The sequence below is a fragment of the Ixodes scapularis genome, unplaced genomic scaffold (genome assembly GCF_016920785.2).
Source record: "Ixodes scapularis isolate PalLabHiFi unplaced genomic scaffold, ASM1692078v2 PGA_scaffold12__126_contigs__length_90152505, whole genome shotgun sequence".
Classification (NCBI taxonomy): domain Eukaryota; kingdom Metazoa; phylum Arthropoda; class Arachnida; order Ixodida; family Ixodidae; genus Ixodes; species Ixodes scapularis.
The window spans coordinates 3659197-3685417 of NW_024609838.1; the positions used below are offsets into that span (position 1 = coordinate 3659197).

The 26221-nt window shown below is 48.6% G+C and overlaps 1 protein-coding gene across 1 annotated transcript; it reads left to right on the forward strand.

The window, feature by feature from the left end:
- The first annotated feature begins 3000 nt into the window (after positions 1 to 3000).
- LOC115329598 (transmembrane protease serine 9) lies at positions 3001 to 26221 on the forward strand. Its single transcript, XM_029991289.4, has 9 exons — positions 3001 to 3317; positions 4204 to 4385; positions 11653 to 11884; positions 14756 to 14875; positions 18372 to 18582; positions 20210 to 20342; positions 21887 to 22058; positions 23655 to 23803; positions 25660 to 26221. The coding sequence occupies exons 1-9, from the start codon at positions 3245 to 3247 to the stop codon at positions 25972 to 25974; spliced, it is 1587 nt and encodes a 528-aa protein (XP_029847149.3). The 5' UTR covers positions 3001 to 3244; the 3' UTR covers positions 25975 to 26221.

The following is a 26221-nucleotide window of genomic DNA, read 5'->3' on the forward strand; positions in this document are numbered from 1 at the left end:
ATCTGAAATTTATCCTGGTTTTTATGTAGGGGAAAAACTTTGCCGGTAAAAAAAAAATATTTACTTCTACGAGCTGCTGCTTAACGTTGCTATGAGTGGAGGCGAAGTAGTATACCACCTTGGCAAAGCAGGGGCTCTTCTTAGGGAACGCTGTACAAACTATTGGTTAATTCGCGATGATGATCTCAACACATTTCATTGGCCAGCACTATGAGGAGAGGACTTTGAAGCTGTCGAACAAGCGATTGGGGAAACAAATTTACCTTACATTAGTGTGTCGAACCGAAAAAAATACGGGTTCGGTTACGGTTCAGGTTCAGGTAAATTTATTTGCTTCCGGTTCAGTTCCGGTTCGATTAATTCGATCCGCGAACCGGTTCGCGAACCGGTTCGGGGCGCTGAACCGGTTCGCGAACCGGTTCGGAAATTATAAATGACAAATTGCAACATCAAAATAAATTACGAATAAAACATCTGAAATCAGCACATACGAAACGGGATACATCGTAGTGTAAGGCTCAAGGACTTCTACCAGGAATGGTTTCTTTATGTGCACTCAAAGGTTACCTCACCGACGTTTACGCATTCGGACTTCATCTAATTGGGTCCGACGCAGTAGCTGTAAAATCCGCGACCTCCTTACAAACGCACTTACAAGTAGAACTCGCTAACTATCCCGCCACCTTGGCGTGTAAGCGATTGAAGGAACAGTGGGGAGAAAATACAGCTTTCTTTATTTGAACTAGCCTTCGGTAACTCAAATTAGACCCTTAAAGAATTTTTCATTAAACAAGATACGGAATATGAAAAACACTTCACCGAACGCAACGCCAGAAGGACGTAATAGGATAAATATTAATATAGAAGAGTTCGCTGTCTCACAAATATGTTAGCTTCTAAGTGCATATACGAAACCGGATGCATTATTATCAAACTCCACAGCCTTTTCTTTTTTCATTCCGATGGAAGCAAGCTTCAAAAACTCGCGCGTTCTAGAAACGTGTTGGTAAATGAGGCAGCATTTAGGATTTACGAGATTGTAAAAAAAACAAAATTACGTGAGGCGATTTTTTTTTTTTTTTTTTTTTGCACAGCCTTTTAATTTTTTTTTCTTCCGTGCAAGCCGCGACCAGCGCAATACTGGTTCCTATGTCAAGATTCATGGATGCAGCGTTTGTCAAGATTCATGGATGCAGCGTTTATATTCCTAAGACTGAGTGGAGAAGAAAAATATGTAATCGAGGTGTGTGTCAGTTGACGGCACTTGAAAAACAAATGGCATTGATAGCACATTCATTGTCAACAGCGCGTGGCCAAACCGTTTTGACATGAGCCGGTAACCGTTATTTTTTTTCGGTTCAGTTCCGGTTCGGGTTCATCGCGATAACAATATAACGGTTCGGGTTTGGGTTCAGTTCCGGAAAAAATGCCGGTTCGGTTCCGGTTTTCGGTTCGGTTCGGTTCCGGTTCGACACCCTGCCTTACATTTACAGTTTTTTAAAGGCATTAACCACGTTTTGCACTATGTTTTAACTAATATAATATAGTCCTGCGGCCACTGGAATAGACTCCTTTTAAAAGACCGCGCCAACGCCTGTCCGCCATTGCTTGCTCACATACGCTGAGCTTGTATTGGACACGACGGCTGCGTCAGCGCTCGGCGTGAGCTCGGCTCAGCTCGTATTCGATATGAGTGTGACGTCATCGTTCGACGAGGACTCGGATCCAATCATGCGGTTCGTGTCCAAGCAATGGCGACCGCCGATGTCTCTTGGCGGACTTCTGAAAAAGAGTCTATTGCGTGGTTCAAAGCAATCGGCCGAGAAAAAAACCTCAGGGATTATACATGAGTGTCCAAGTTTCCCGGTTCCAAAGACCAAGGACGGAGAGTTTTAAAGTAACGTCAGGAAGCACACGCAAGCGTTTTTACGTACATTGCGCAACACGGTTGTCGCGAACGCCACTTCGGCGCTTTCTCGTATTTCACGTAGATTATGCAAATATTTCACAAAAATACGTAAGTATTTTACGAAAATAAATAAATATTTTACTATTTTCGTATTTTACTGGCAGGCATCAAAACATTCCACTTAGGTTAGTACGCACACTTAGTACTTTCCACCACGATAGTAGTTTCAATGATGTTCATAAAAAGAGATGGACTGAGGAGACACGTTCTCGCCTTTCTTTGTGCTGTATTTATTTTTTCCACGGATAGTAGGCTCTCTATATCCTCCGTAAGACAACTCCTGATGTTGATTGGCATGCGCGTCGTCATCAGAGAGCTTCGTTCGAAGGTGTTGTTTTAACGCCGCCGGGGGTGCACATTGGGTTTTTGGGGTGTCACATAGACACCATCTTAAGGGAGTAAAGTAAACCTTAGAGGGTGTTGTATGGGCGACAAGCACGCGTTTTCCCCCTACTGGGATGTGGAAAGCGTTTTGAGCGTGCGCAGTAGTTCTCTTCTATCAGGCGCCGTGAGTCGGATTTCTTTGTATGAAGAAAAAGCGCTAGAAATGCTTATACATATGCCCGAGATATTTTGTTTGTTTACTTGAGACGAAATAGATCTCTTTTTTTTTTTTCCCGATAGTTTAGTAGTTACAGCGAGGATTGTCGAACTGTCGTCAGCAGGCTTTCCTTCGCCAAGGGTCAGGATAATGGTCCCACGCAAAGCTCAAAAACCACCGAAACGATAGGTGACCAGAACCGAAAACCTTATTAGTCCCTGAGGATCGAGTCTGTTTCCGACAAACACCGGAACCAGAGCCGATTGTTTACGTCCCGCCGTCGCGTATCCGCGGTGCTGACAACAGGCAAGGCCGTAACGCGCGCGCGCGGTGAATTTATGCGCCTTCACGCGGTGCCCTTGCCGTTGCAAGGTCCCCTCTGCAGAGACGGGACCTTGCACGGAAGAGTACAATCGCCGCGCAAGACCCGCAACTTGTAGAAGCCCGGCTTCGCACGTACACACACCGCCGTTATGATAATGCTCGGCACATCCGACGATATTGAGCCAGAAAATGCTCGCGTATACGCTATCGTCGTGCAAGGCCTCCGGAGCCTTTGTTCTTCGGATACGTCATCACTTTGTCCGATACGACTCGCGTCAGAGATACCGATCGCTCGCAGGTATACACCTCACACATCGGGCATCTAATCGTTTGATAAGGCCGCGTGTGGTCGAGGGGAGTTTTCATAGAGGAATTAGAGCTGATCACCTGCGGTATAGGAGTTGGCAATTATGGCGCCTGCAGCCCCGCTGGTCGCGTTCCTGACACTGCCGGCGTTGGTATGGATATCTCCGGTTTCCGCAGGTATGACTTTATATTTGATACTACTTTTCCCACGTTGGTTATTTAATTTTTTTTTTAACTATCTCTCGAGAGTCTTTGTTGGGCACCCTGTTTGTATGTCTTTTGTTTCTTTTGCTGGGGGTTTGAGATTTTAGTAAATGGTAGGAGGGGAACGACAGGGCGTGTTTCGGATACCCGGCCTTTAGGACGCTTTCGTTGCCTTCCTTAGTGCTTTGGCTACGCGTGCACGCTCGAAGCCCACAGGACGCCGAAATGCTTTTCAAGGTAGGAAGCCCATGCTGGAGGCTATAGGTACAACAGAAAGACCTCGCTGCCGTCCTCATCTTGTCTGTGACCATTAAGTTTTAAGACCTTCCTGGGAAGTTCGCTGGTTGAAGCGGTTTTGGTGTACTTATTTTTCGTAAAAGTCGCAGTGAACGCGCTGGCACATAGATAAACTTCGTGCCTTAGATCTTTCTAAAATCTGTCAATTTAGTAGTTTTCGACGATGCTCAACAAGTTTCTAATTGGAGCCATATGCTTACTGTCAATAATTAAAAAAAGAAAAGCTAATGACTAAGTTTACGTCATTTATTCGGCCAACGCTATATTTTTTGCAATCCCCGACGTCAACCGTGCTGAAAATTTGTTCCCGTAAAGAGTTTCTTTCTTTCTCACTCAACCACCCTATTTTTAGAGATTGTCGAATGTCTTCGGACCCTCTCTCTTTCTCACTCAACCACCCTATTTTTAGAGATTGTCGAATGTCTTCGGACCCTCTCTCTTTCTCACTCAACCACCCTATTTTTAGAGATTGTCGAATGTCTTCGGACCCTCTCTCTTTCTCACTCAACCACCCTATTTTTAGAGATTGTCGAATGTCTTCGGACTGTTCCTGCGCTTTCAGGGCGAGTGGAAGGCAGCATCCCGGAGATCTACCCGGACCAGGCGTGCAACGGCGGACAGTTGGTGGAAGTCTCGCAGGGCGTCCTCTTCGGACCGGCCTATCGACGCAACGCCAAACCGCCCGCGAGTGGGAAAGACCCGAGTCGCTGCTCGTGGACCCTGGTTGCCAACCGCCCCGGCAAGGTGGGCACCACCGGAGCTGCGGAGTTCCTCTTTCACATATCGTGGCCAGAAACACTTAGAACCGCTGTATACGTTAAAGCCGCAGATGCGCACTACTCGTACATTATGTAAAAGACACGGTCTGCAGCCACGATGATAGAACTACTTGCAGACACGCCTCAAGCATTGTTCGAATTAAGCGGGTTTGCTTCATACGAATTCACGCTTCGGACATAAGGTACAGCTTTTGTATGACCATTGCTTGTTCGAATGAAGTTTTTTTTTTTATATTAGTGGTTTTAAACTTTTTTGAGTGTGGGGGCCAGATAGCCAACACCGGAAAGGCCGAAATCCAACGTAAAGCTGGAGGGGAGGGGGGGGGGGGGGGGAGTTAAAATGTTTAAAAGAGAATCGACCTCGTGCTTTATGCTTTTCGTATACTTACAGTTTTGCCAGTGACATCTTTAGATGTTTATATGACTGCTTTGGGCCCTGATGTGATGCGATAACTAGAATTAAAATGACACCGCACCGCTAACGTGCTGCCATTTTTAACAGAAGAGAGAAAGTACACAGTCGTTCCCGTTGCTCAATTCATTCAAAAAATTAACGAAGCTCAACATGTCTCTTAAACAACTAAAAAAAAAAAAAGCAATCAGTTATATTTTACAGTTTTTGCTTTCCTGGCGATTTTTATTGCAACAGCCTGAACAAATACTTCTTTTAATTGTGATACCCGAGCTCATAGCTCTATGATTGGCAGTTGCTCCATCTGATCGAGAGTTGGTGCAGCCGAGATGCATTCTTTAACGAAGAGCTCGCGCTTGCAGTTTACTAGCGGAATTGTTGTACATCTCAAAAAGCTGGCAAGCAGAATAATAAAGCGAAACAAATAGCAAATGAACACAGAAAAGCCTAAACTATGTGAATACATTAAAAGAGCAGAGCTACTTTTCGAGCAAAAAGTGAGGCGGCGAGATCAGATCACTGTGGCGCATCACTCTAAAAAAAGTCTGTGCGTCTACTTTCCCGCAAGACACTCGGAGAGCCAATCACCACAACTTACGGAGGCAGCTCAGCGAATGACGATGCCGATACACATGTTTAGACCAAAAAAAACGCAGACTGAGTTGTGACATTAGGCAATGAAAGCGTGACGTTTTGGATTGCTTAATGTCACAACACAGACTGCGTTTTTTGGTCTAAACATATGTTTCGTCATCGTCATTCGCTGAGCTGCCTCCGTAAGTTGCGGTGATTGGCTCTCCGATTGTTGTGCAGGAAAGTAGACGCACGGACCTTTTCTTTTTTAGAGTGATTGCCTGTGTACCACGACCCAGCCAATCGCAGGCCGCGTGTTTGAAACTTCTATACTTTATACGTATTCATGCTTCGAACATAAGATACAGGTTTTGTACGACCATTTCTTGTTCGATTTAATTCAATAGTAATTACGATTCAATTCAGTTCCTCTCCATCTAAGAAAGTAAATAATTTGTTCCCGTATTCCGGGACAGGCTACTTTGAACTCGGCGAATGGACAGGATGTGTGATATATGAACTAAAATTAGAAAATCGGCGCGCAATAAATATATTGTATGAAAATATACTCATACACCTAAAATATACTTAATTAAAAAAGTTAGAAAATCAAATTTTACGCAATAAATGCACGTGTACAATCGATGACATTACTATGCATATACAACGAGATCCGAGGGGGAGGGGGACGCGACTTTCTGAACTTTGTCTACGGTATCACCAAGCTCGGGCAATATCGTTTCTTTTTGTGGCGGACTGCTTTAAGCTTTCTGGATGGCGGTAAAGCATTTCCTGCGATTCCAGATAAAGCTTCGAACAGCTGGCAACGGTGGTTTTTAACAACAATACAGCTGACGCGTCATTCCTCACTGATCTCGTAGCTCATATTTGACGGCTCCAGTCGTTGCACCTGCAAAGAGATACGGCGGGTGGATGGCACGGAGCAGTGTGTACGAAATAAACCAGATAAGATCCAACCCGTGCTGGGAAAGGGGCCCGTTACAGCAATGATTACATTGTTGTTACGTAATCCCACTTGCACATACAAATGGTTTCTACCAGGTAGGTCACGTGGTAGCTGCGGTGCATCAAGTTATCGTGAGCAGCGGCGTAGACTTTCCATTTTCCCGGGGGGGGGGGGGGGGGGGCAGGCTGATCAGTAGTTTATTTTTTTAGGGGGCACATTTACAGCGTATGTATATCGCCATCTGTTCGTCGCTGTGTGCGTTATTTCGTTCACATGCCACTACTAGAAGCTCGTTACATAGACGTAAACAGCGTCTTGGTAAGAATCATGGCCTGGGGGGGGGGGGGGTCTGCCCCCCCCCCCCCCCAATGTTATTAGGGGGGGGGGCAGAGGCGTAGACTACAGAGGGGAGGGGCAGAGCCCCCGCCCCCCCCCCCCCCCCCCCCCCCCTCCCGTAGTTCTACGCCTCTGATTGTGAGCAAAGTGTACGTGGCGCTCGGCGATTCGGTAAAAAACAAGGCGTGTTTTACGAGCGAATTGTGCGAAATGTTTTTGAGTGGCACTCGCGGGTCAAGCATGGCAGTGACATTCGCACGATTGTCACTCACAAACGCTTCGCGCATAATTCACCGCCTTTTGACATCAGAAGCGTGCCGAATCGTTTCAAATGTCTCCGTTTTAGATTTGCCGAGATTGACACAGAATCGACGTTCGCTCTCGCTCTGGATTTTTCAGTCTATATATGGCGAAATCGCCAGTGTGCTCGGGCACGCGGTCACAAAAACTCGCGTTGCGAAGCTCCAAATGTTGGCAAAAGCAAAACAAAACAACGACGTTTTTTGACGTAATTAGACACGAAGGCCTTAGACTGGCCGCAGGCGCATCACCGTGTGCCGTCTTATTTTTCTTCCGCTGCAGAAATCCGTCTCGCAACTTTACACGGTGTGCTGCCCTCTCTTTCTTACGCTGCAGAAATCGGTCTCGGAACGTTTTGATCGCACCTCGCGTACTCCGTTTCATACAAAGTCCCAGCACAGCCAACGCCACGATCCGACGTTGCCAATCGAGCAGCAGCAAAAGTGCTTCGTCACTGCGCGCCCTAGTGAAAAATACACCAGCTCGAGGGCTGGTGTGACTTGATGTTACACCAGACTTTTTCACAGATGTGATTTGGGACGTTTTCTGGTGTGACACCAGAAACCTGGTGTTCTGTTGTGACACCAGATATCTGATGTGTGGGTATGATACCAGAAATCTGGTGTTCTGATGTCACACCAGAAATCTGGTGTTCTGGCGGGACATCAGGTTTTGTTGTAATATGATACCAGACCACCTGTTGACTGGGTGTTGCTTTACTCACAAAAAAGCGTACAATGATAAGTTTGACAACAACGCTGCTGCCATAATTACTTTATTCAAAAAAGCACAACAGTAAAGCTTCTGAAGCTTTACTGTTGTAGGGATTTGGCCGTGATCAACTGGAGTTTGTCCGGAGCCACTGCCGTGCGTCGAAGAACCGGACGCCCTGTCGTTCCGAAATTCTTGGCCTTTCAGCTTGCGGTTGACTCGTGTCTTAGTTACGCTGATCCGTTCCGCGCACCCCTCCACACCAGAAATTTCCTTTTCTAAGGCATCATATTCGACAGATAGCTCGATTTCCTTGTCCAGCTCTTTCAGGGAAGCCTCCTTAAGTAGAAGAATATCAAATGCTTCTTCGAGCTCACCGATGTCGGTTGGATCCGTGGCCAGCAGACGCCAGTCTCGTTGATGATCTTTGTTGTGGCGGCTCGCAGGGTAATCCCCTTTGGCTTCAGGCGGTCGACGCCCTCCTCGCTCGTAGTAGGCATTTCGGCCCCAAAAATCGTAATAATTACTAGCTTCCTTTGTTACTTTGCTACCAAACCAAGCTCGTCGGAAGTAAGGAAAGTGCACCAACACATCTTTTCGGCTTCGGCTCACAAAGAAGACTTCTTTACTTTCTCAAACTTAAACAAGAATACCGGCGGAAAGGGAAAGAGAAACCCTCGAAGAGGCGAGCCGGCGAGCTCCCCAAGCTGCTCAAGGCCGCCCGTGAAAGTGCTCGGGACGAGGGGGACACTTCTTGAGCACAAAGGAGCCCGCCGCGGGGTCTCCGGCGACCACCAAGACGGGAGGAAACAAGGCACCCCGTCGGGGGACGGAGCGGCACACAAACTAATAGAAAACACGCGCGCGGACCGGGGGGAGAAGTCAACGAAAACACAACTCTGGTGTCACATCAAACTGCGTGATGTGCACACCAGGCTGCCTGGTCGGCGCATGAGTCCTTGTGATGTGACACCAGACTCCCTTGGTGTACCCATCAGGCTGATGTGCGGGTACACCAGCATTTCTGGTGGGCACGCCAGGCTGGTGTGCTCGATACATCAGCATCGCTGGTGGGCACACCAGATATTCTGGTGTCACATCAGGATTCTTTGATGTCACACCAGGATTGCCTGGTGTATTTTTCATTAGGGGCGCTCGTCGTCTTTATGCGTTTACTATTCACGGCTAGACCAATCACGCATACTGAATGCGCCGTGATCCTGCGCTTTTTTCTTTCTGTACGCGGGATTTTTTTATCCGGCGTAGCGAACGCGCGAGGACGACACGTATACTGTGACGAGGCACTTTTAGGAGCTTCTTGATTGACTCCATCAAGATCGTGCCTTCGGCTGCCCCTCGGAGTACAATAATCCTACTCGTCTTGTGCAGAGAGAAAGTCGTCTGCTTCCTTTGCCGGGGGGGGGGGGGGGGGGGGGGGGGAGGGAGGGGGAGGGGGGTTGTGGTGACGTCAGAACGAAGCCGAGCTCTGATTGGCTCTGATCGAAGGATAGTGGGTAGACCTCAAAGCAAGCTGCCTTTAGGTCTACCCACTATCTTTCAATCAGAGCCAACCAGAACTCGGGGTCGTTCTGACGTCACCACAACCCCTGCAAAAGAAGCAGACAAACTTGCACTCCGTATAAAATAAATACTATTTTTTTCTATTTTAGCGGAGCGAACCCTGGGGAGGAGGTGGGTGGGCACGAGGAAATTACCAAACGTGGCGAGCAGAAAGCTTTTATTTATTTATTTATTTTTTCTGGGAAGGTCTTGGGTCCCGCTGTTCTAAACTTGGGACAGATTCTAGCTAAAACTCGCTCGTCACCCGCGCCAGTGACGTCATCGTCCGAGCGTCCAGACGGCGACGCCGTCTTTGTGATGTCAGCGATGCCACGGAGTCAAAACAATCGCGAGACAAACTCCTTAAAGGGGAACTGAAGTCATTTTTGAAAAAGGTCGTTTTTGATCTTATATTGTTTCAAATGTGTTAGTTCCTACATATACCAAGACCAATATTACAAAACTGCCTATTCCATCTCAGGGCAATAGAAAAACATGTGGACTCTTTTCTCTCGCGGAGTACATTGTGTGGACCACTGAAAGCCTTACAACACGCGCAGATTCCGAATGATTTTATTATAACTTGTTTCGAAGAGTGTCTGATATGTAGGTACACTTTCGGATAAGACTCCTCTTTTTCTCCGCGGGCGAAGCCATCGCTTGCAACTCGCAGACAAGCTCCCTTCGTCGACCACTTCACTCGGAAGAAAATTCTTCCCAAAAAGGGCGCGTCACGATCTTTGAGCACGCTTTTAACAAAGAAATAAGCTACGCACGATTGTGATTTCGGGTTTGTTGGGATGCTTAGAGCGTCTAGGATTGGGTTGTCACCACAAGAGGACAATCTCACAATCGTTCACAATCGACTTCAGTGCCCCTTAAATTGAGTGGGGTGACGGCGGCTGCAGTGATAAGAGAGGTGAAGTGTCTCTTACTCTCGATAAGACCGCTTTATTACCGTAAAAACCGAGCGCCCTCACGTCGTGACACTTGCGTACCTTCACCTCTTTGCCCCGACGCGCGCGCGCGTCGAGCTTCGCCGCTTTGCACCGGTGTACAAGGAGAAGCGGTTGACGCGGGAAACGGTTTGGGTTAGCTCCATGATTGCTGAACGACCCTTATACCCCTGTTACACGGGCACACTTAACCGCGGTTAACTCAGCTTGAACTGCGGTTACGTGGCAGCACAGATGCCGCACTATACCCTCGGACAGCTATTTCAAGAAAAGTGAAGAGAGCGCGTGCACTGCTTTGATGGGTGCTCAAGATGCTCAAGCGCACGTTCGCCCATAGCTTTGACTGCACAGCCGCAGAATGTTGTCCGCAAGTATTGTGCGCTAATTATAAATTAGCGTAACTGCAGTTAGGTGTGCCCGTGTAACAAGGGTATTATAGTTTGGAAAGAATCGCACCGAGAGAGAAATAAAGACTTCTTTGATCTACGATTGAATGATTGTTTGACCTGTAATGAATAATCAGATAAAGCAGTCAAGTTAATTCCCGGGAAATAAGGCTAAGGCTACGCTATTTGTGGTTAATTTTTTGTATCACCAGTTTGAATATAATCATATACACTCGATAATCATAAAAAATGGACTACTTCCAGCTTTATGTGGTGAGGCAACAATTAAATCATTTTGAGGTTAAGTGGTAACATATGTCAGCATCTGCTCCAGAAACGCCAGTGACTGCTCCGAACGAACAGTTTGCGTGCTGGATTTATAAGCAGTAGATAGCGAATAAAAAATGTTTCATGTCCTCCATAAGACATGCTGACTTGGTTCTGCATTCCACAGTATAGGTGAGTTTGTACTCAATTTTGACGTTTACGATACTTATAAATACGTCATCTGCCTTCTGCAGTGTTCTTGAAAGATGTGGCTGAGGGAACTCCTGAATATATGTTTGTTTTTTGTAGTTCTCGATCATTTAGCTTTCGTGACAAAACCGCACTAAAAAAAAATCTAAACGACAGGGCAAGAAAAAAAAAAAAAAAGATGGAAGGGCGTTTAGCAAGATGGTAAGTTGGGCTTGTTGGTAATCGTTGAGCATAATGAAAAATATATCTCAAAAGGACATGACAAAGGAAGGGGCACAGGAGAGACACGGGCTGTTGAAATAACGTTCATTCGGGCCTAAAAAACAACAACACTATATTCAAACATAAACGAAAGGACTCATGAGCCACAAAGGTCTTTCTGAGGGAGGTTAGAAAGGGTATCCTGATAATGCAGGTATGTTGCCGTTTACGTGTGTGAGAATGAGAGAGATTGGACATTGTTGTTGCTGTTGTTGTTGTTGTTTTGTTGCCCTTGAGTTCTTTTGCGCATGCCCGAGGAGGGGGTTGGCCAATGGATCAGTGTCGTCTCGCAGGTGATCAGCCTCCAAAAGAGCTTCTTCTACCTCGGCCAAGACTGCATCACGAGCTCGCTCTCCGTGTACGACGGCAACTCTACCAGCGCCCCACTGCTCGCCAAGTTGTGCGGTGCTGACACTCCCTCCAAACTGGTGTCTTCGTCCGGGGCGCTGCATCTGGAGTTGGAGTACCTCGGCTTGGGCCCGGGAGAGGGGTTCAACTTCTACTTCGAGCACGTTTTCCGCAAAGGTGAGCTCGCAGGCTGGTGCTCTCTACAAAGATGTCAGGCAGAGGCGTCAGCTTGAACCTATAGTCCCGAACACTTCGTGGCACTGTTAACGCGAACACGACACCGGAGCTTTCTCTTACTTTGCTCAGAGAGGGTACGTGCGAGCACCAAAGTTTATCGCTTAGGTTAATACACTTAATGAGCGCTTGCTGCCACACTAGTATGCCAGCCTTTGGATTCTAAAGGGCCCACAGCGTTCCCACAATCGTGTTTGACTGCGGTCGACTGCGTTGCGGCCAGAAAAGGCCGCAGATCACCGGGATATCCGTGCTTCGAATGAAGCATGACAAACAGTTCAATTAGCAGCGCGTTTGTCTTTTCAGACAGGCTAGGTGGCGCAAGCTACCGCCCGTTACAAATACCCGGCATGCGGCGTACAAAGAGTGGCGGATCCAAAGAGGGGGGGGGGGGGGGGGGGGAGGGGCGACGGGGCGGCCGACCCCTCCCCCAAACAAAGTCGACCCTTTCCCTACCCCTTCTCAGAGGGCAATTTGACATGGGTGCACAAGAAAGAACGGGAGAATAGTATCCTTAAAGATGTTCTGCCCCCCCCCCCAAAAAAAAAAAAATTAAAAAATAAAAGGTGCTCTGGATCCGCCCCTGCGTACAAAGCACGGATGTTCTGGTTGCTCACAGTCGCAATTAGGGGTGTCGCGAACAGGTTGAGGTTCAAGTTCGACCAGGTTTAACTTTTTCGACCTTGTGACAAATTCGACAAAGGTTCGACTCAGGTTCGACTGCTATGCGCATGCGCGACAGGCTGGCCAGTTGGCTTCGGATTCGATGGTGATGGCTAAGGGTTGAATAAAGGGCAGCAGTCATTGGTTATTTCAGTTATTACAGCACAAAAAATTAAGTTATTAACTTTTTCAGTGATTAAAATTAGTTTCTTTTAATTGCAACTGTTCATAAAATTAAAATAACCCTTTGCATAAAAAAAAAAATTCTCCAAACCTAGACATGCTCGTATCAAGGTATGGCCACACTGTCCACAAAGTCGAACCGGTCGATTCTGGTGAAAAGGTCGAAAGTTCGTGGATCCGGTTCGACACAGTCGATTCCCGAAAGTTCGACCTAAAAATTCGGTTGGACAAAAGTTCGTGACACCCCTAGTCGCAATGCAGTTAAACCGAAATCAACGCACTCAAATGCTCTAAAAAAAATTCAAAAAGGCGGCGATTACTTTTTTTTTTTTTTTTGGCGTATGTACGAACGAAGAAATGCTGTGTATGTTGCAACCGGACGCCATTTCTGAGTGCGCTATTCAAAGTGCGTGTTGTTCTTCAAACGTATATAGTGATTTGAAGAGTTATATATCTGCCTCTTAAAGGCTAACTCAGGCCAAAAGTTGAACCAAAATAAATGATTGATATCAATTTACGGAGACTAAATACGAGCACTTCGGAATAATTGCGCTAATGGGAATCCGCGATCAACCCGAAAACCGATATAAAAAATGCTACCCCCAGCTTCTCAGCGGGCATTCTGCAAGTTGCCTGTTTGGCAAGTGACCTTGTGCCCCGATGTCGTCAAGTTCGTACTCAAGGAAATTACTTGTTCATACTGCCACATCTTTCGCCGTGTTTTTCTGCTGCGTTTTCGGCGATCGTGCTCGAAGATTATCAACCCCCTGCTCGCTCAAGCGCGTCGTGGTGCCCCCGAAGGCTGCATTCACTCGCGGCCATAGTTTAGCCCGTTCCTGCTCAGCGCGAGCTTGCGATTAGCTTCCACAACGTTTCTGAGACGTGCATTGCTCACCACCAAGATTGTAGTTCTTCTCAAAAGATGGGTGGGGGCTCGTGGTTTCGGTTTCGCCGTAGACCCTAGAAACAAAACTTTGAGATCAGATATCTGCAAAACTACGCGAGGCATTGAGGGGAAAAAATTAACCTCGTAATTCAGGGACACTTCTTTCACTAAAAATATTCGTAACCTAAAATCGAGAAAATATACCGGAAATCTTGGTAGTGTGGGATGCACATTGCAAAAGCACCGTAGAAGCTTGCCGTCGGCTCGCGCTCTACAACAATGGACTCCGAGGGTTGTGACTTTGAGGGCCCGGCGATCGAGTCACCACGCTCAAAACCGGACGCCACAGTTCCTATAGAGCGAAATAAATAACGACGATCAGAGAGTTTAAACATTTTTTTTATTTATTTATTTTTATTTATTGATACTGCAACCCCTGAAAGGGATTTTAGCAGGTGGGTATACACTTGATTGACAAGACATGCAGGCAAACAAAATAGCAAACAAGTCGCAGAAACAAAAGAACAAATATTTTTCAGAGGGACAAAACTAATTTAGAAGGGATTCAAATAAAGACAATGATGGCTGCATAACGACACTTTCAGAAAGGCTATTCCAATCAGTTACTGTTCGCGGAAAAAAAGAGTACTTGAAGCAATTATTATGCGATCGAAAAGGAGTTATTGTGAGCGCACGCCTCTGTCGAGTAGCGTAGCCTGATGAGAAGTTTATTAAGTGAGACAGATTTATCCTATAATGTTCTTTTATTAATTGATACAAAAATAGGCGGAGGGGGGGGGGGCACTTTGGGGCCCCTTATTCGAAAGCTATTGTCGTTAATAGTATAAAAATGAACATGAAAAAAAAAACAAAAAAAAAAAACAACTTTGCAACGGTGCTTGAGCATGCATAATCTTCCCATTTGAGGGACTTTGAGCCCGGGACGCTGTTCTCTCCTTGGGCTGTCGGCTTCTCTTGTCCGAAGTACCAAGGTACTCGAATGTCCTGACGTGGGCTCTCTCTGGCTATGTCTCCATGTCGTCGGGGCCGGCGCAATGTCGTCTCTGGGATGACCATCGCAGCTGACTGTCCTCCCGATCTCGTCAGCTGCCGCAACGAGAGACTCTGCGTGTCTCAGGGCCAGTTGTGCGACGGCAAAGACGACTGTGGCGACGGGACCGACGAACAGGACTGCCCTGCAGGTAAACGAAAGATGTGAATTGTTCTCAGTCACGGAAAGTCCTCACTGAGGATCCGCGGCCTCACAATGCCTCTCAATCCTTATCCGTTTGCATTTATACGATTGGTCGGTCGTGGTAAGATTATTATGTTAGTCGGGCGACTGGCCTTTAAGCCGCGGCCGCACTGTTAATAATACAAGTTGTATACTGTTATTACAAGAGTCAGTTTGCTGACACTGTCCGAGGCATCTTTCTTCCTTGCATGACGGACCTGTTGCACTAATCACACAAAAAGACGTCTTCGGGAACGTTCAAAGCAAACATACCTACGAACCAAAGATGCCTCGAACAAGCTTGACGTGTCCTTAGGTTATTCTGTTATCGTGTTTGCGTCGAGCACCGCGTCTTTTGTATGAGGTTTGAGCAGTGTTACTGCGGCTGGTTGAAAGCCTGTGCGCTTTTACGAAGCCCCAACCCGTATCCAGAAGAGCGAGAACTGCTCCAATAAGCAAAACACAGTAGCTCCTGGGTGACGTAGCGTCTAATCTCCAAAAGAGACCAGGACTCCGTTATCCCGAAAAACCGTAGCGTCCTGTAACAGTAACAACGTTGGCGATAGAGACATTAGACAGTTTTAGTATAGCGTTGCTGGATCTTACGTACGCAATACGCAATAGTATAGTGTACGCTAAAAATGACCTCCTCGGACCGAATTTAGTTGTGCCTTACGTTTTCGAGTGAACACCGCGCATGATCTTGGTTAAATTTGCTAGAGCCGTAGAATTCCGCATGCTTATAGCGCAACCATGCCCCTGGAAAAATATATTGAAAAAGAAAAAGTGTCCAATCATTTTACTTCAGATTAAACCAAGCCACAGCTGCCTCGTCAAGCGCGCTTTTTTGTGGGGTACAGAGGTATACGAGTACGAGTGCGTAGCCAAATTCGTTTACCGAGCCTCCGCCAGTCGTCCCGTGGAAACGGCACGTTTTATCAATGCTATGGCGGAATCAAATTCATGACTCTGATGTCCAGTGCATAGCGAGAACTTCGGCGATTTCTTTTAGAGTCGTTCGTCCGCCGGCGATGAACTGTGGGAATAAGCTTAGCGTTGAGCAGATCGCAGCGTCGACGCACACTGCGAGCGGCGAACATTTCCGCTGTGCACTCCTTCAGCTGCAGGGCGATCTGATTCGACCGCGGTAGGTCCCAGAAAGAATCGCCGAGCTGAACACCATGCAATTTCACGTAACACAGAACTTCGAAAACACCACGTCGCCCTTGCTGCGCCAGTCGAGGAACCGCCATCTTGAAACTGGCGCTCTCGTTGGGTTCGAGATCTCTCGAGAGCGTCCCGCAAGGCCCGCTAGCCAGCAACGAAAAATCCCCAGCGTTGCGTGCGTACGCAATACGCTAGCCCTTCTATTACGTTCCGCGCATGCGCACTCACGACCCGTAATCTCCTTGCGTACGCAAAGCTATAGCGTACGGTCCACTAACACTGTCTATTGAGATGTGTGCCAGGCTCCGTACATGTTCGCAAGTATGGCCGCTGGACGCCGCCATTTTGCCGCTGGCGCGTACCTCGCTACGGTCGGGGACATTTTCAGAAACTCATGGCGTGTCGAATTCCGAGCATCTCATTATCGCTCTACAGCCAATGAGATTGCGACATTAATCGATGAGAAAGCCGAAGAACGAATCGCACAACCCTATTGAAAATAATCCTTCAGCCGTGATGCGTTACATGGGACCCCCTTGGCCCTTCAAACCTCTTCAGCCCATCAGACCCCCTCAGCCCATCAAACACCACTGAGCCCTTCAAACCCCTTCAACCCTTAAGACCCCCTCAGCTTTTCCACCCTTTAAACACCCCAATGACTGGGAACCGCAGACCGAAATTGCACTTTGTTTAAAACGTAATTGGAAGTTTATTTTAGACTGAGTAAGCAGCGTGAACAGGGTAAGCCACGATCTCAATTGCTTCAGTTTTCACCGACCATTAAATGAACCAGATAATCGAGGAGCTCTGGTTGGAAAGATTGCTGGGTAGTCTTGAACCTAGCTGCCTTTCTCTCCACTGCACTCGTAGAACGCGTTCGAATGCAAACCTCCTCTTCCCCACTTTCTTGGCGCGTAGCTTTGGCAAGGTTAAAATTGCGCGGGCTTGTCCGCACGAGCAGAGACGTGGCGGCTGCCATGTGGCCTTGCTTGCGACCGGCTATACTATCACGTCAGGAGCGCCCCATTCAGCTAACCTAGACACACTCTCTCTCCGCCGCCTGTCTCTTCATTGAATGTTTCTATCACGACAGCCATACCGGAGAATCCTTGCTATCACCTCCCCACCGTATTTACCCATTATTGACCGTTCTCTTAAATTACGTAACATTTCTTTGTTCACAGTCTGGTGTAAAATGTCTACATTACTCTCGGTAATAAAAGAATGGAATACACTACCTCACCAGATTGTCTCTATAAACCACACAAATATACTGGCTGCAGCCTCCTTTACCCTTTTCCTCTCTAACCCCTCAAACTAGATTACAGCGTTTTAGTATTGAGTTATTGTTGCGTTCATTACGTTTTATATTTACAAAGCTATATATGCATGTCCACTCCCTCGTGCAATACACCTTGTGGGTCTCCAAGGAAAATAAAAGATGATTATGGGGGTTTGCGGTCATGAAAAGAAAAAAGCGCACGATCAAGGCGCGTGTCCGTGATTGGTGTATAGTCGGAGATACCAAACGCACAATGTGCGACAGACAGCGGGGCGAGCGCTCCGACGCGATCGACCAGATAATTTCCTATTGGCGCGCGCTCAGCAGCCTAATTCGACAGCGCCTCCGCCGGCCAGACGGCGCAACCAAGAAAAACAGAAAAAAAAAGTCGCGCCGTTGCTGGCATTTCTGCGCGTGCGCTTTCCGCTCAGCGCGTCTGATATGACCTCGATTGACGCCGGAGCATGAACATCGCGCCAGAGATATCTCGCCTCAATCCGTTCGTAACACTGCTCTTGCCGCCGTTGAGGCACGATACAAGGACGAAGCCGTGTCTAAACAGCACGCGCGTAGCCCAAGTGCCAAGTTCTACTTGACGCGGCCATACCCAGAAAACTACTTTCAAAACAAGCGTGTCTTCAATGCGAAGCTCAAGTTCGTCTGCTTCTTTCGGAGGGGTTGTGGTGACGTCAGAACGCCGAGCTCTGATTGGTTCTTAATGAAGGATAGTGGGTAGACTTCAAGGCAGCTTGCTTTGAGGTCTACCCACTATCCTTCAATCAGAGCCAATCAGATCTCGGCGTCCTTCTGACGTCACCGCAACTCTTGCACAAGAAGCAGACGACTTCCTCTCCGCATAAGGAAGCATGGCAAACCGGGCCAGCAACAGACAACCGCTAGCCGGTAATCCAAGAGCCACCTGGTGGTGGCGGTCGTGACCAAGGCGATGAGAGGACTTTATCTGGCAACTGCGACGCGCTCAGTGTCCCAGGCCTATATTATACCGCCGGCGCAGGTTTCAGCGGACGCGACGACCACGAGTGCGGTGTGGCTCCCGCTGATCTGCCGGGCACCGACCGCATCACCGGCGGCCGACAGGCTTCCTTGGAGAGCTGGCCCTGGATCGCCCAACTCAGGGTGCGGAATCAAGAGCCGTTCGGGTTCCGCTGCGCAGCGACGCTCTTCGCCGACCGATGGCTGCTCAGCGCCGCCCACTGCTTCAAAGAGTAACCGCCCCTTTCCATACTTGTTCCTATATAGGGTGACACTTATCGACTAATAACCCGTGAATTGCACCTGGATTGAGAGGCACGCTCTTTCGAGCTATTGGGCAGGAGATCGAACTATAGGGGGCGCTCTGACCCGTTTGTTTTCCCCACGCTTGGTGTTTACTGGACACAAGGCCTGCGCACATGCCGACAGGCCTTACGGGCATGGCCATGTCATCTTCTACAATAGAGCGCGGGGCGCAGTTTAATAAAAAACAAATACTAACAATCGACGAAGCGACGTTAAGTGCCGGATCTATCCTCAGAGAATGCGAGCTTGACCCACTTCGGCTTTTGTGATGAGCTGGGATCGTGCATGCTGCATTGTTCATGCAGGCCGAGTGGAAACGAAAGAGCCCCCCCTCCCCTTCACCGGAAAACACGAACTCCAGCCGAACGCTGACGCCGCGTTCGGTTATGTCGGCCGAACGCTGCGTCATTGTATTTGTTGTCCCCATCCGTGTAGTTGTTAGGTTAACCGCTTGGGGCGTCACGGTCTGTCCTCCTCCCCAATACAATCAAGCGAAAATAGCGTTATATATATAGTCGCGTTGATGGAAACTAATGCATCATGCAAAAGACAACCACTGTCTAAGGCATGTTTCTTCCTTGTATGACGGTCCCATTGGTCATACAAAAACTGCCTACAGACTTGTTCGCAGCATACATGTGAACGAAGCAAACTTGCCTCATAATACGTGAGACGTGTCTGCTGTGTGACCGCGGGTACTCAGGAAGCTGTAGGCTCGAGCGCGTTTCCGTCTCCACAAAGGATCCCTCAACGAAAAAGGGGATTACCGTTCGACTACTAGGCAAATCTACATTTTCCTCACAAAGCAAAGACTTTCTAGATACTTGATCGCGGTGACATGGTCTTTTGGGACGCGTTTGCAACACGAGCTGCGAGGAGGTGACGAACGCGTTGATCGTCTCCGAGCTCCTCCGCCTTTTTAGCCGGCTTTCTTCCTCTCCACGCAAAAACGCAGCGCATGCGCACTTGGGACCATGCTCCGCGGGAGGCGTCCGCCATTTTAAATTGAAAACGCTCCCCGTCCCGTGGTTTGAGATGAACCCTCTCTTCAGTCTAGGCTCTCCACTCACTTCTTCCCCTATGGTAGGGTGTCTGGAGGAACGCGCCACCGACTGGTGTGTTTACTTCATCCAAAAAAGTAGACCCCGGGTTTCCGCCTGATGACGTCATAGGAGTGTCACGCTGGCGCTGCCCACGATCCTGGCGGCGTCCACGGAAGCTTTTGGGCAGTCAAGACTTGGGAAGCCGCGACGACAGCGACGCTCGCGGGCTCGCTCAAACTTTTTTTTTTATGTCGGGACTTGTACGTTTAACCGCGTCAGGATCGCGACATCCAGCAGCGTGACAGCCATGATGGAACTTAACCCGAGACTGGGGTAGAAACAGAAACTTATAAGTAGAAGGGACAGAGACAGGCCAGCTTTCGTGACGTCATTTGTCGCCACTGCGGGACCACTTTTGATGTATGTATGGCCAGGGTATAGGACACACACCGGTCAGAGACGAGTTCCGGGCGCCGTGTATACCATCGGGGACGTGTGTCTTCTGCCGCAGTTACCGGAGGCCCGAGAGCTGGACGGTCAGCCTGGGTCGGCACGGAACGGTGCTGCAGGACGACGAGGCCGTCGTGAGATACGTGCGCCGCATCCTACCCTACCCGGACTACCACGGATACGAGCCATGGAACGTACGTGCCTGGACATTGTCACGCCGAGATTCCTCGTCGCCAGTTACGATCTGTACACCGACACACTGTTCAATAATAATAATAATATTAATACCAATTCGGAAGACACACTTAAGACAGCTTACGTGTAGGAATGCCAAAGCATTCCTACACGCAGCGCATTCCTACAAGCGGCGTCTTCCTTTTTTCACGCGGCGCTCCGGCGGTGACATCACGCTCCCCCACTGCGCAGGCGCAGAGAACCCCGCCGGCTTCATGACGCCTTCCGTGACGATGCATCTGCGTTGCTGCGCTTTTCTTTGTGTTTTCTTTCTGAGGCACGTCCGCTTTGACCTTGAGAGCCCCCGCAGGCTTCCGTGACGAAGCATCTGCGTGGCTGTGCTTTTCTTTGTGTTTTATTTCCGAGGCGCGTGCTTGATGACGTAAAGATGTTTCCCATCTTTTCGGGCACAACGCCACCGCTTTTTCGCGTTATGGGACAAGAAGGGCTTTCGTCTTAATAGTAATTTTATTCACGAATAAGGCATTCATACATTCCACATCGGTCTCAAACAAGCCCGTGTTTGCCCACACCAGGTGGGGCACTCTGCGTGAGCAGAAAACAGATCTGCGTCAAGGGAAGCCTCTGCGCATGCGCAGTGACTTTCACTTGAAATGAAGCGTAACTAGCGCCCTCTAGGAGACGTGATGGCCACGCTTTTTCTTTCCTCAGAAGAGAATTATGTGGTGTATTTTTTATGCTATTGTTAGTTTTTTGGTTTAGAACTGTATTTTTGAACAGTCAACTTACTTTTAGCGCCAAAAAGTGCAAAATGCTTTAACCCGTACAGAAATGTACATATGGTCATTTCAAGAATTGGGAAAAAGAGGCGAACCATGCACTATATAATATCCGTGTCTGTATATATGATTTTACTCGCCCAATTCTCGATGTGAGCATATAAGGCATTTCTAACCGAGTTATGTCGCGATACTGCTTTGGGATGCTTGATGTGCACCTGAAGATAACCCATACCTTTTTTTCTGGCATGTTTTTTTTTTTTTTTTGTTTTTTTGACACAAAAAGATAGCTTATTTTTAGTAAAGGCCAACGGTGACATTGGCGAAAAATGGGGTTTGTTGCATGGCGAGATAAAAGAACATTTCTGACTGGGGGGGGGGGGGGGGGGGGGGGGCAGTCATCTGTATGGTTCATCCCTCTTCGCTCAGATAACAACTTTGTGGCCTCCATTGCTGCTGTGCCAAAACAGCACAAAATATGTGTCTTCTTTTTAAGATAACAAGTTTAGCAGGTCACATAATCGAGAAATAGCATTTTTTGAACTTTTGTTGATCGCACATCGAAAGTTAGCCCACTCTTTATTTTCAGTCTATTTGCTCTTAATTTTAGATGGGCGATCTCTCGGTACATTACGATATATGTGAGTGTTTGTGTGTGTTTTGTGTAAACTGCAGACATTCTCCAGGTCCGCAGTTTAGAGAACGAATGAATCAACTTTTTTGTTGTTGTTTTCCCTCTCCTGGCCACTCTGCTCGCTGGGCAGCATACGACGCCCTGGTTGTGGCGTAAGGAGCACGACGTGGCCCTGCTCGAACTCAACGCACCGGTCTCCTGGACGTCGGTGGTGCACCCGGTCTGCCTCCCCGACGAGGCAGACTACTGGCCGGAGACCGGCTCCCCGTGCAAGGCAGCGGGCTGGGGTGCCACCCAGAACGGTGAGCCTCTGCCCACGGCAAGGTTTTACTGTAGATCAGTGCCAGTCGGCAAGATTCCCAGAACGCCCATGGCGCCTTTTGCGGGGCGCGACCACCGGGTGGCGCTCGCTACGCTGCCAGCCCGCCGCGTGGACAAAAGTGGCAAAACCAGTGGAACATTCGATGCACATTGCCTGCGGTGGAAAATGATTTTATGCCAGTTTTTATGGCAAGCATAAAGCTTGTACAAAGTAGTTGGTGCAGAACAAATTGGCGCAGATAGAGCGTCGTTCGAGAACAATCCTTCTCTGTTACACGCGGAGGCGTTTCTGCTCCGGTGGCGTTGGGAACGCTATCCGCCGGATGGATGGATGGATGTTAATGGCTCTGCCCTTTATAACGGTCGCTAGGTGTCCGAAGCTTGCGTGCAGGTTGTCTGCACGCGAGCTGGTATACGGGCGGACAGCGAGAGGAACCGCTTTCGAGCGACGCTCTTAGCTTGCCAAGCCACAGATCTAGAGCCTGATCCACATGGTGCGGTTTTGTTCGCAATTTCGCTTCTGCAGCGCTGAGCTCGATAGCATCCTAAGTATCCTACACCACGCTTCTTTTCGTCTTTTTTTTTTTTTTTTTGCCGCACAAGCGACGTCGCAGCTGCGAAATCGCGTGTAAAAGTTACACCATGTGATTCGGGCATAAGAACGCTGGTTCACGGTGCCCCGTGCGTAAGGTCACGTACGTGTTTTCGGGGTTTATTTTTGAAATCAAGTTCCGACCGGCCAGGAATCCGAATCCAGATCAAGCTCAGAATTATTAACCGCTAAACGTCAAAAAAAAAAAAAAAAAAAAAAAGGTTTATGGTTGATCCCGCCACTCTGACTGGCGCGCTTTCATAGACGTCACATCGCTTCGTTTACGGGGGAAGAGGCTTAAGTAAACACTCCTAGGTTATTAACTTCTAGCCAGCTCCCAGATTCGCTTACGCCTATCGGGTAAGCAAATCTGGGAGCCGGCCAAAGGGGATCAGAATCGCTGAGGCGTGTTTACCCCCCCCCCCCCCCCCCCCCCCTTCCCTTAATGTCAATCTCTCTCCACTTTCAAACCATGCGATGCAACGTTCAAGGAAAACGCACCAATCAGATCGAGTACCTAAATCGGTCCGTTGACGCACTCCACAAGTATCCTCAAATACGCACCTTGAGACGCGGCCATGGCGACTCCAGCCGAATCGACGCCGCGTAGCGGCAACGCCGAGAAGCTCAGGAGAAGAGGTTGTTTCGACTCCGTCGTCTGCTATCGCCGCTTGCTTCTCGTAGGCAGCATAAAAACAAACATCGTTTCCAGTAATTATTTTTATGCTTCCGCCGCGTCATTCCTACTCACTGACTAGAAGAAGGTTTTTACAGTCGAAAGATCGCTTTGCTTCGATATGTAACACCGATTTTACGCTGCAGTGCAAGACATCTATGGTGGTCCGCGTGCTGAGCGACGAAAACGACGCGATTTTTCCTGACCAGCGCGCCCGGTATACAATTCGCTGGAGTCACGCGGGTGCTGTGTGTGTGTTTGAGAGGGAACCGGCGGGGGTCAGATAAATCTTCCACGCTCTGTTTTCAGCGGCCGAAAGTCCTCACCTGCTGCGCGAGGTGACCGTGCCCGTGGTGGCCAAGGACCGATGTCGCCGCTGGTTCGCGCCGAAAGACATGCAGCTGGGGGACAACATGCTCTGCGCGGGCTACGAGAAAGGGGGACGCGACGCTTGTTCGGTGAGCGTCTCGAGTTTCTCCGTCTTCATTTTTTTTATGTATTCGTTTGTTTTTTTCGCTCGCGCATCTTTTAAGCCGCTCTTTCGCACTGCTAAATACGTCGTACTATATACCGACAAAGCCTGGCAGATTGCCACGAGAAGCGGCCGCCGAAATGAAGAAAGGTGTAGCAGCAGACAACGGATGAGAGGAGAGCCACGTGACTGGCGCCCCGCTGCGGCGAGACGCCGAAACACACTTCTCCCGAGCGAACAAGTGTGTTTCGGGTCCTCGCCGCTGCAAAAGCTGTGCGCTGACGTCCAGGTTCTGCGAGAAATGTCTCTTTGATGCTCTGTGCTACCAGGTCCGCGCGTTCCAAATCTGCGACCGGGCGCTCTATGGTTCCGTCGTCGAACTGCCAGGCTTTGTGAGTATAGAGGAGCCTATGGTCGCAGAAACGACTGTCTGCATACGTGCTCGTTCAGCGGCAACCGTACCTGTGTGCGCGACTGCTGGGCGCGTGCTGACGGCGCGCTGCAGTTGTTCTGCAACGTGCTTTCCACACCGTCGAGGTTTGCCTACTTTAGCAACCTATTAAAGTGAGCTCGTTCCGAGCATGCGCTCTAAACGTCGCCCAGAAAATACGGCGTTTAACTCAAACTTGCCTGAGCACGCAGAAAAAAAAAATAAGTATATTTTTACACCCTTCGCAACACATATAAGACACCGCCAAACTGCAGTTGAGCGTGTAGTGCACTGACTTTGAACCGACGGCGGTACCAACTTTCACGAGCGGCTTCATAGCCGTCTGGTACACCTTAATAAAATAGCTAATGCACGTGTATAACTGACTGCAAAAAAAAAAAAAAAGTAATCGTTTTTTTAACCTTACTGCAAAACTTGCAGCGTTTTTTTTTTTTTTTTTTTTGTCTTTCATATGTACTTCAGTTGTTTAATATGTTTTATCGCACCGGTCATCAAGCCTCTCGTAAAAGTTGTGGCCGTCAGTTCGACGTCACTGCGCTGTACATGCAGGCGAGTTCCCCAGGGTCGTGTCCGCCGCAAAGAAATGAAGACACCGAACTCTGGACACCTACCGCCATCTATGAGCGACGACGGCAAGCCACGTATCTGGTTGCCGCCGTCGCTCATAGATGGCGGCAGCCTTTCCACTCTGGCTTGCCGACTATCGGCCGGCCATTACTTTCCGTTGTATACAGCTCCGCTGCACTCCAAGAAAAGCCGGTGAGTTTGCTTTCCCGCGCAACACTCGGAGAGCCAATCACTGCAACTTACGGAGGCAGCTCAGCGAATGACAATGCCGAAACATATGTTTAGACCAAATAACGCAGTCTGAGTTGTGACATTAAGCAATGCAAAACGTCACGCTTGCATCGCTTAATGTCACAACTCAGACTGCGTTTTTTGGTCTAAACAGATGTTTCGGCATCGTCATTCGCTGAGCTGCCTCCGTAAGTTGCGCTGATTGGTTCTCCGAGTTTTGTGTGTGAAAGTAGACGCACACACGTTTTTAAGAGTGTGGTCTTCCTTCTTTACCAGAAAAAAAATTGGGTTGTGTGGTATGTTTATACAGCCTAGAACTTGGTCTGCCTCAACCAGCGACGAGTCTCCCAGCTGTGGATGAGAAATTTAGCCAGTGCAGCACAACCACTAGCCTGGGGTCTTTAACGTGCAACAAGCAGTAGTAATACACGACCGCACGCGTTCTTCACCAGAGTGAAAAAACTAAAAGTTTTTTCTTCTTTTTTTTTTAATGATGTATGAGCGACGGTGTAACTGCCATTTGATGGGCTCGTTGAAGAACGACGACGGTTTCCACGTCCGAGTTGCGTTTACCTCTTTCTTTGACGTTGCAGGGCGACAGCGGAGGGCCCCTCACTCTCCGCAACGGTACGCGTTGGACGCTGGTCGGCGTCATCTCCACGGGCGTCGCGTGCGCCAAGCCGCGCAAGCCCGGAATCTACACCGCCGTGGCTCCCTACCTGCCCTGGATACGGAGCTACGTCGCCGAGCCCGCGGCCGGGATCAAGAGGTCCAACCCGGGCCCGAGAACAGCGAAGCGGGTGGTTCGCTCGAAAGTGGCAATCGACTTCCGCCGGACTGTTTCGCGAACGGTGAATGGCGAGACCAGAACGGAAAAACCGGTTCATCTCACGTTCCAGAGTAACTGAAATAAGTTCAAGACCCAAATTTGTACATGTTCCGGTCGCTCTACTTAATAGCTCTACATGGACTAATGGTTTTTGGCTATACCTAGACGTTTGAAATAAAAAAAAAAAAATTAAAAAAAGAAAAACAGCGATGAACATCTGTTGGTGTGAGAATACACAATCGGTTCAAACCGAAAAAACACCACTGAAGTGAACATAAGTTCCTGTTAAAAAAAATAAATAAAACGTAATCGGTTCATCTGAAAGA

What these genes read in the sequence shown, in the direction of transcription:
- LOC115329598 (XM_029991289.4), top strand. Translation starts at nt 3,245, where the DNA reads ATGGCGCCTGCAGCCCCGCTGGTCGCGTTCCTGACACTGCCGGCGTTG. An exon ending in CGAGCACGTTTTCCGCAAAG is followed by an intron (nt 11,885 to 14,755) that starts GTGAGCTCGCAG and finishes TGACCATCGCAG; the next exon opens with CTGACTGTCCTCCCGATCTC. An exon ending in ACGGATACGAGCCATGGAAC is followed by an intron (nt 20,343 to 21,886) that starts GTACGTGCCTGG and finishes CTCGCTGGGCAG; the next exon opens with CATACGACGCCCTGGTTGTG.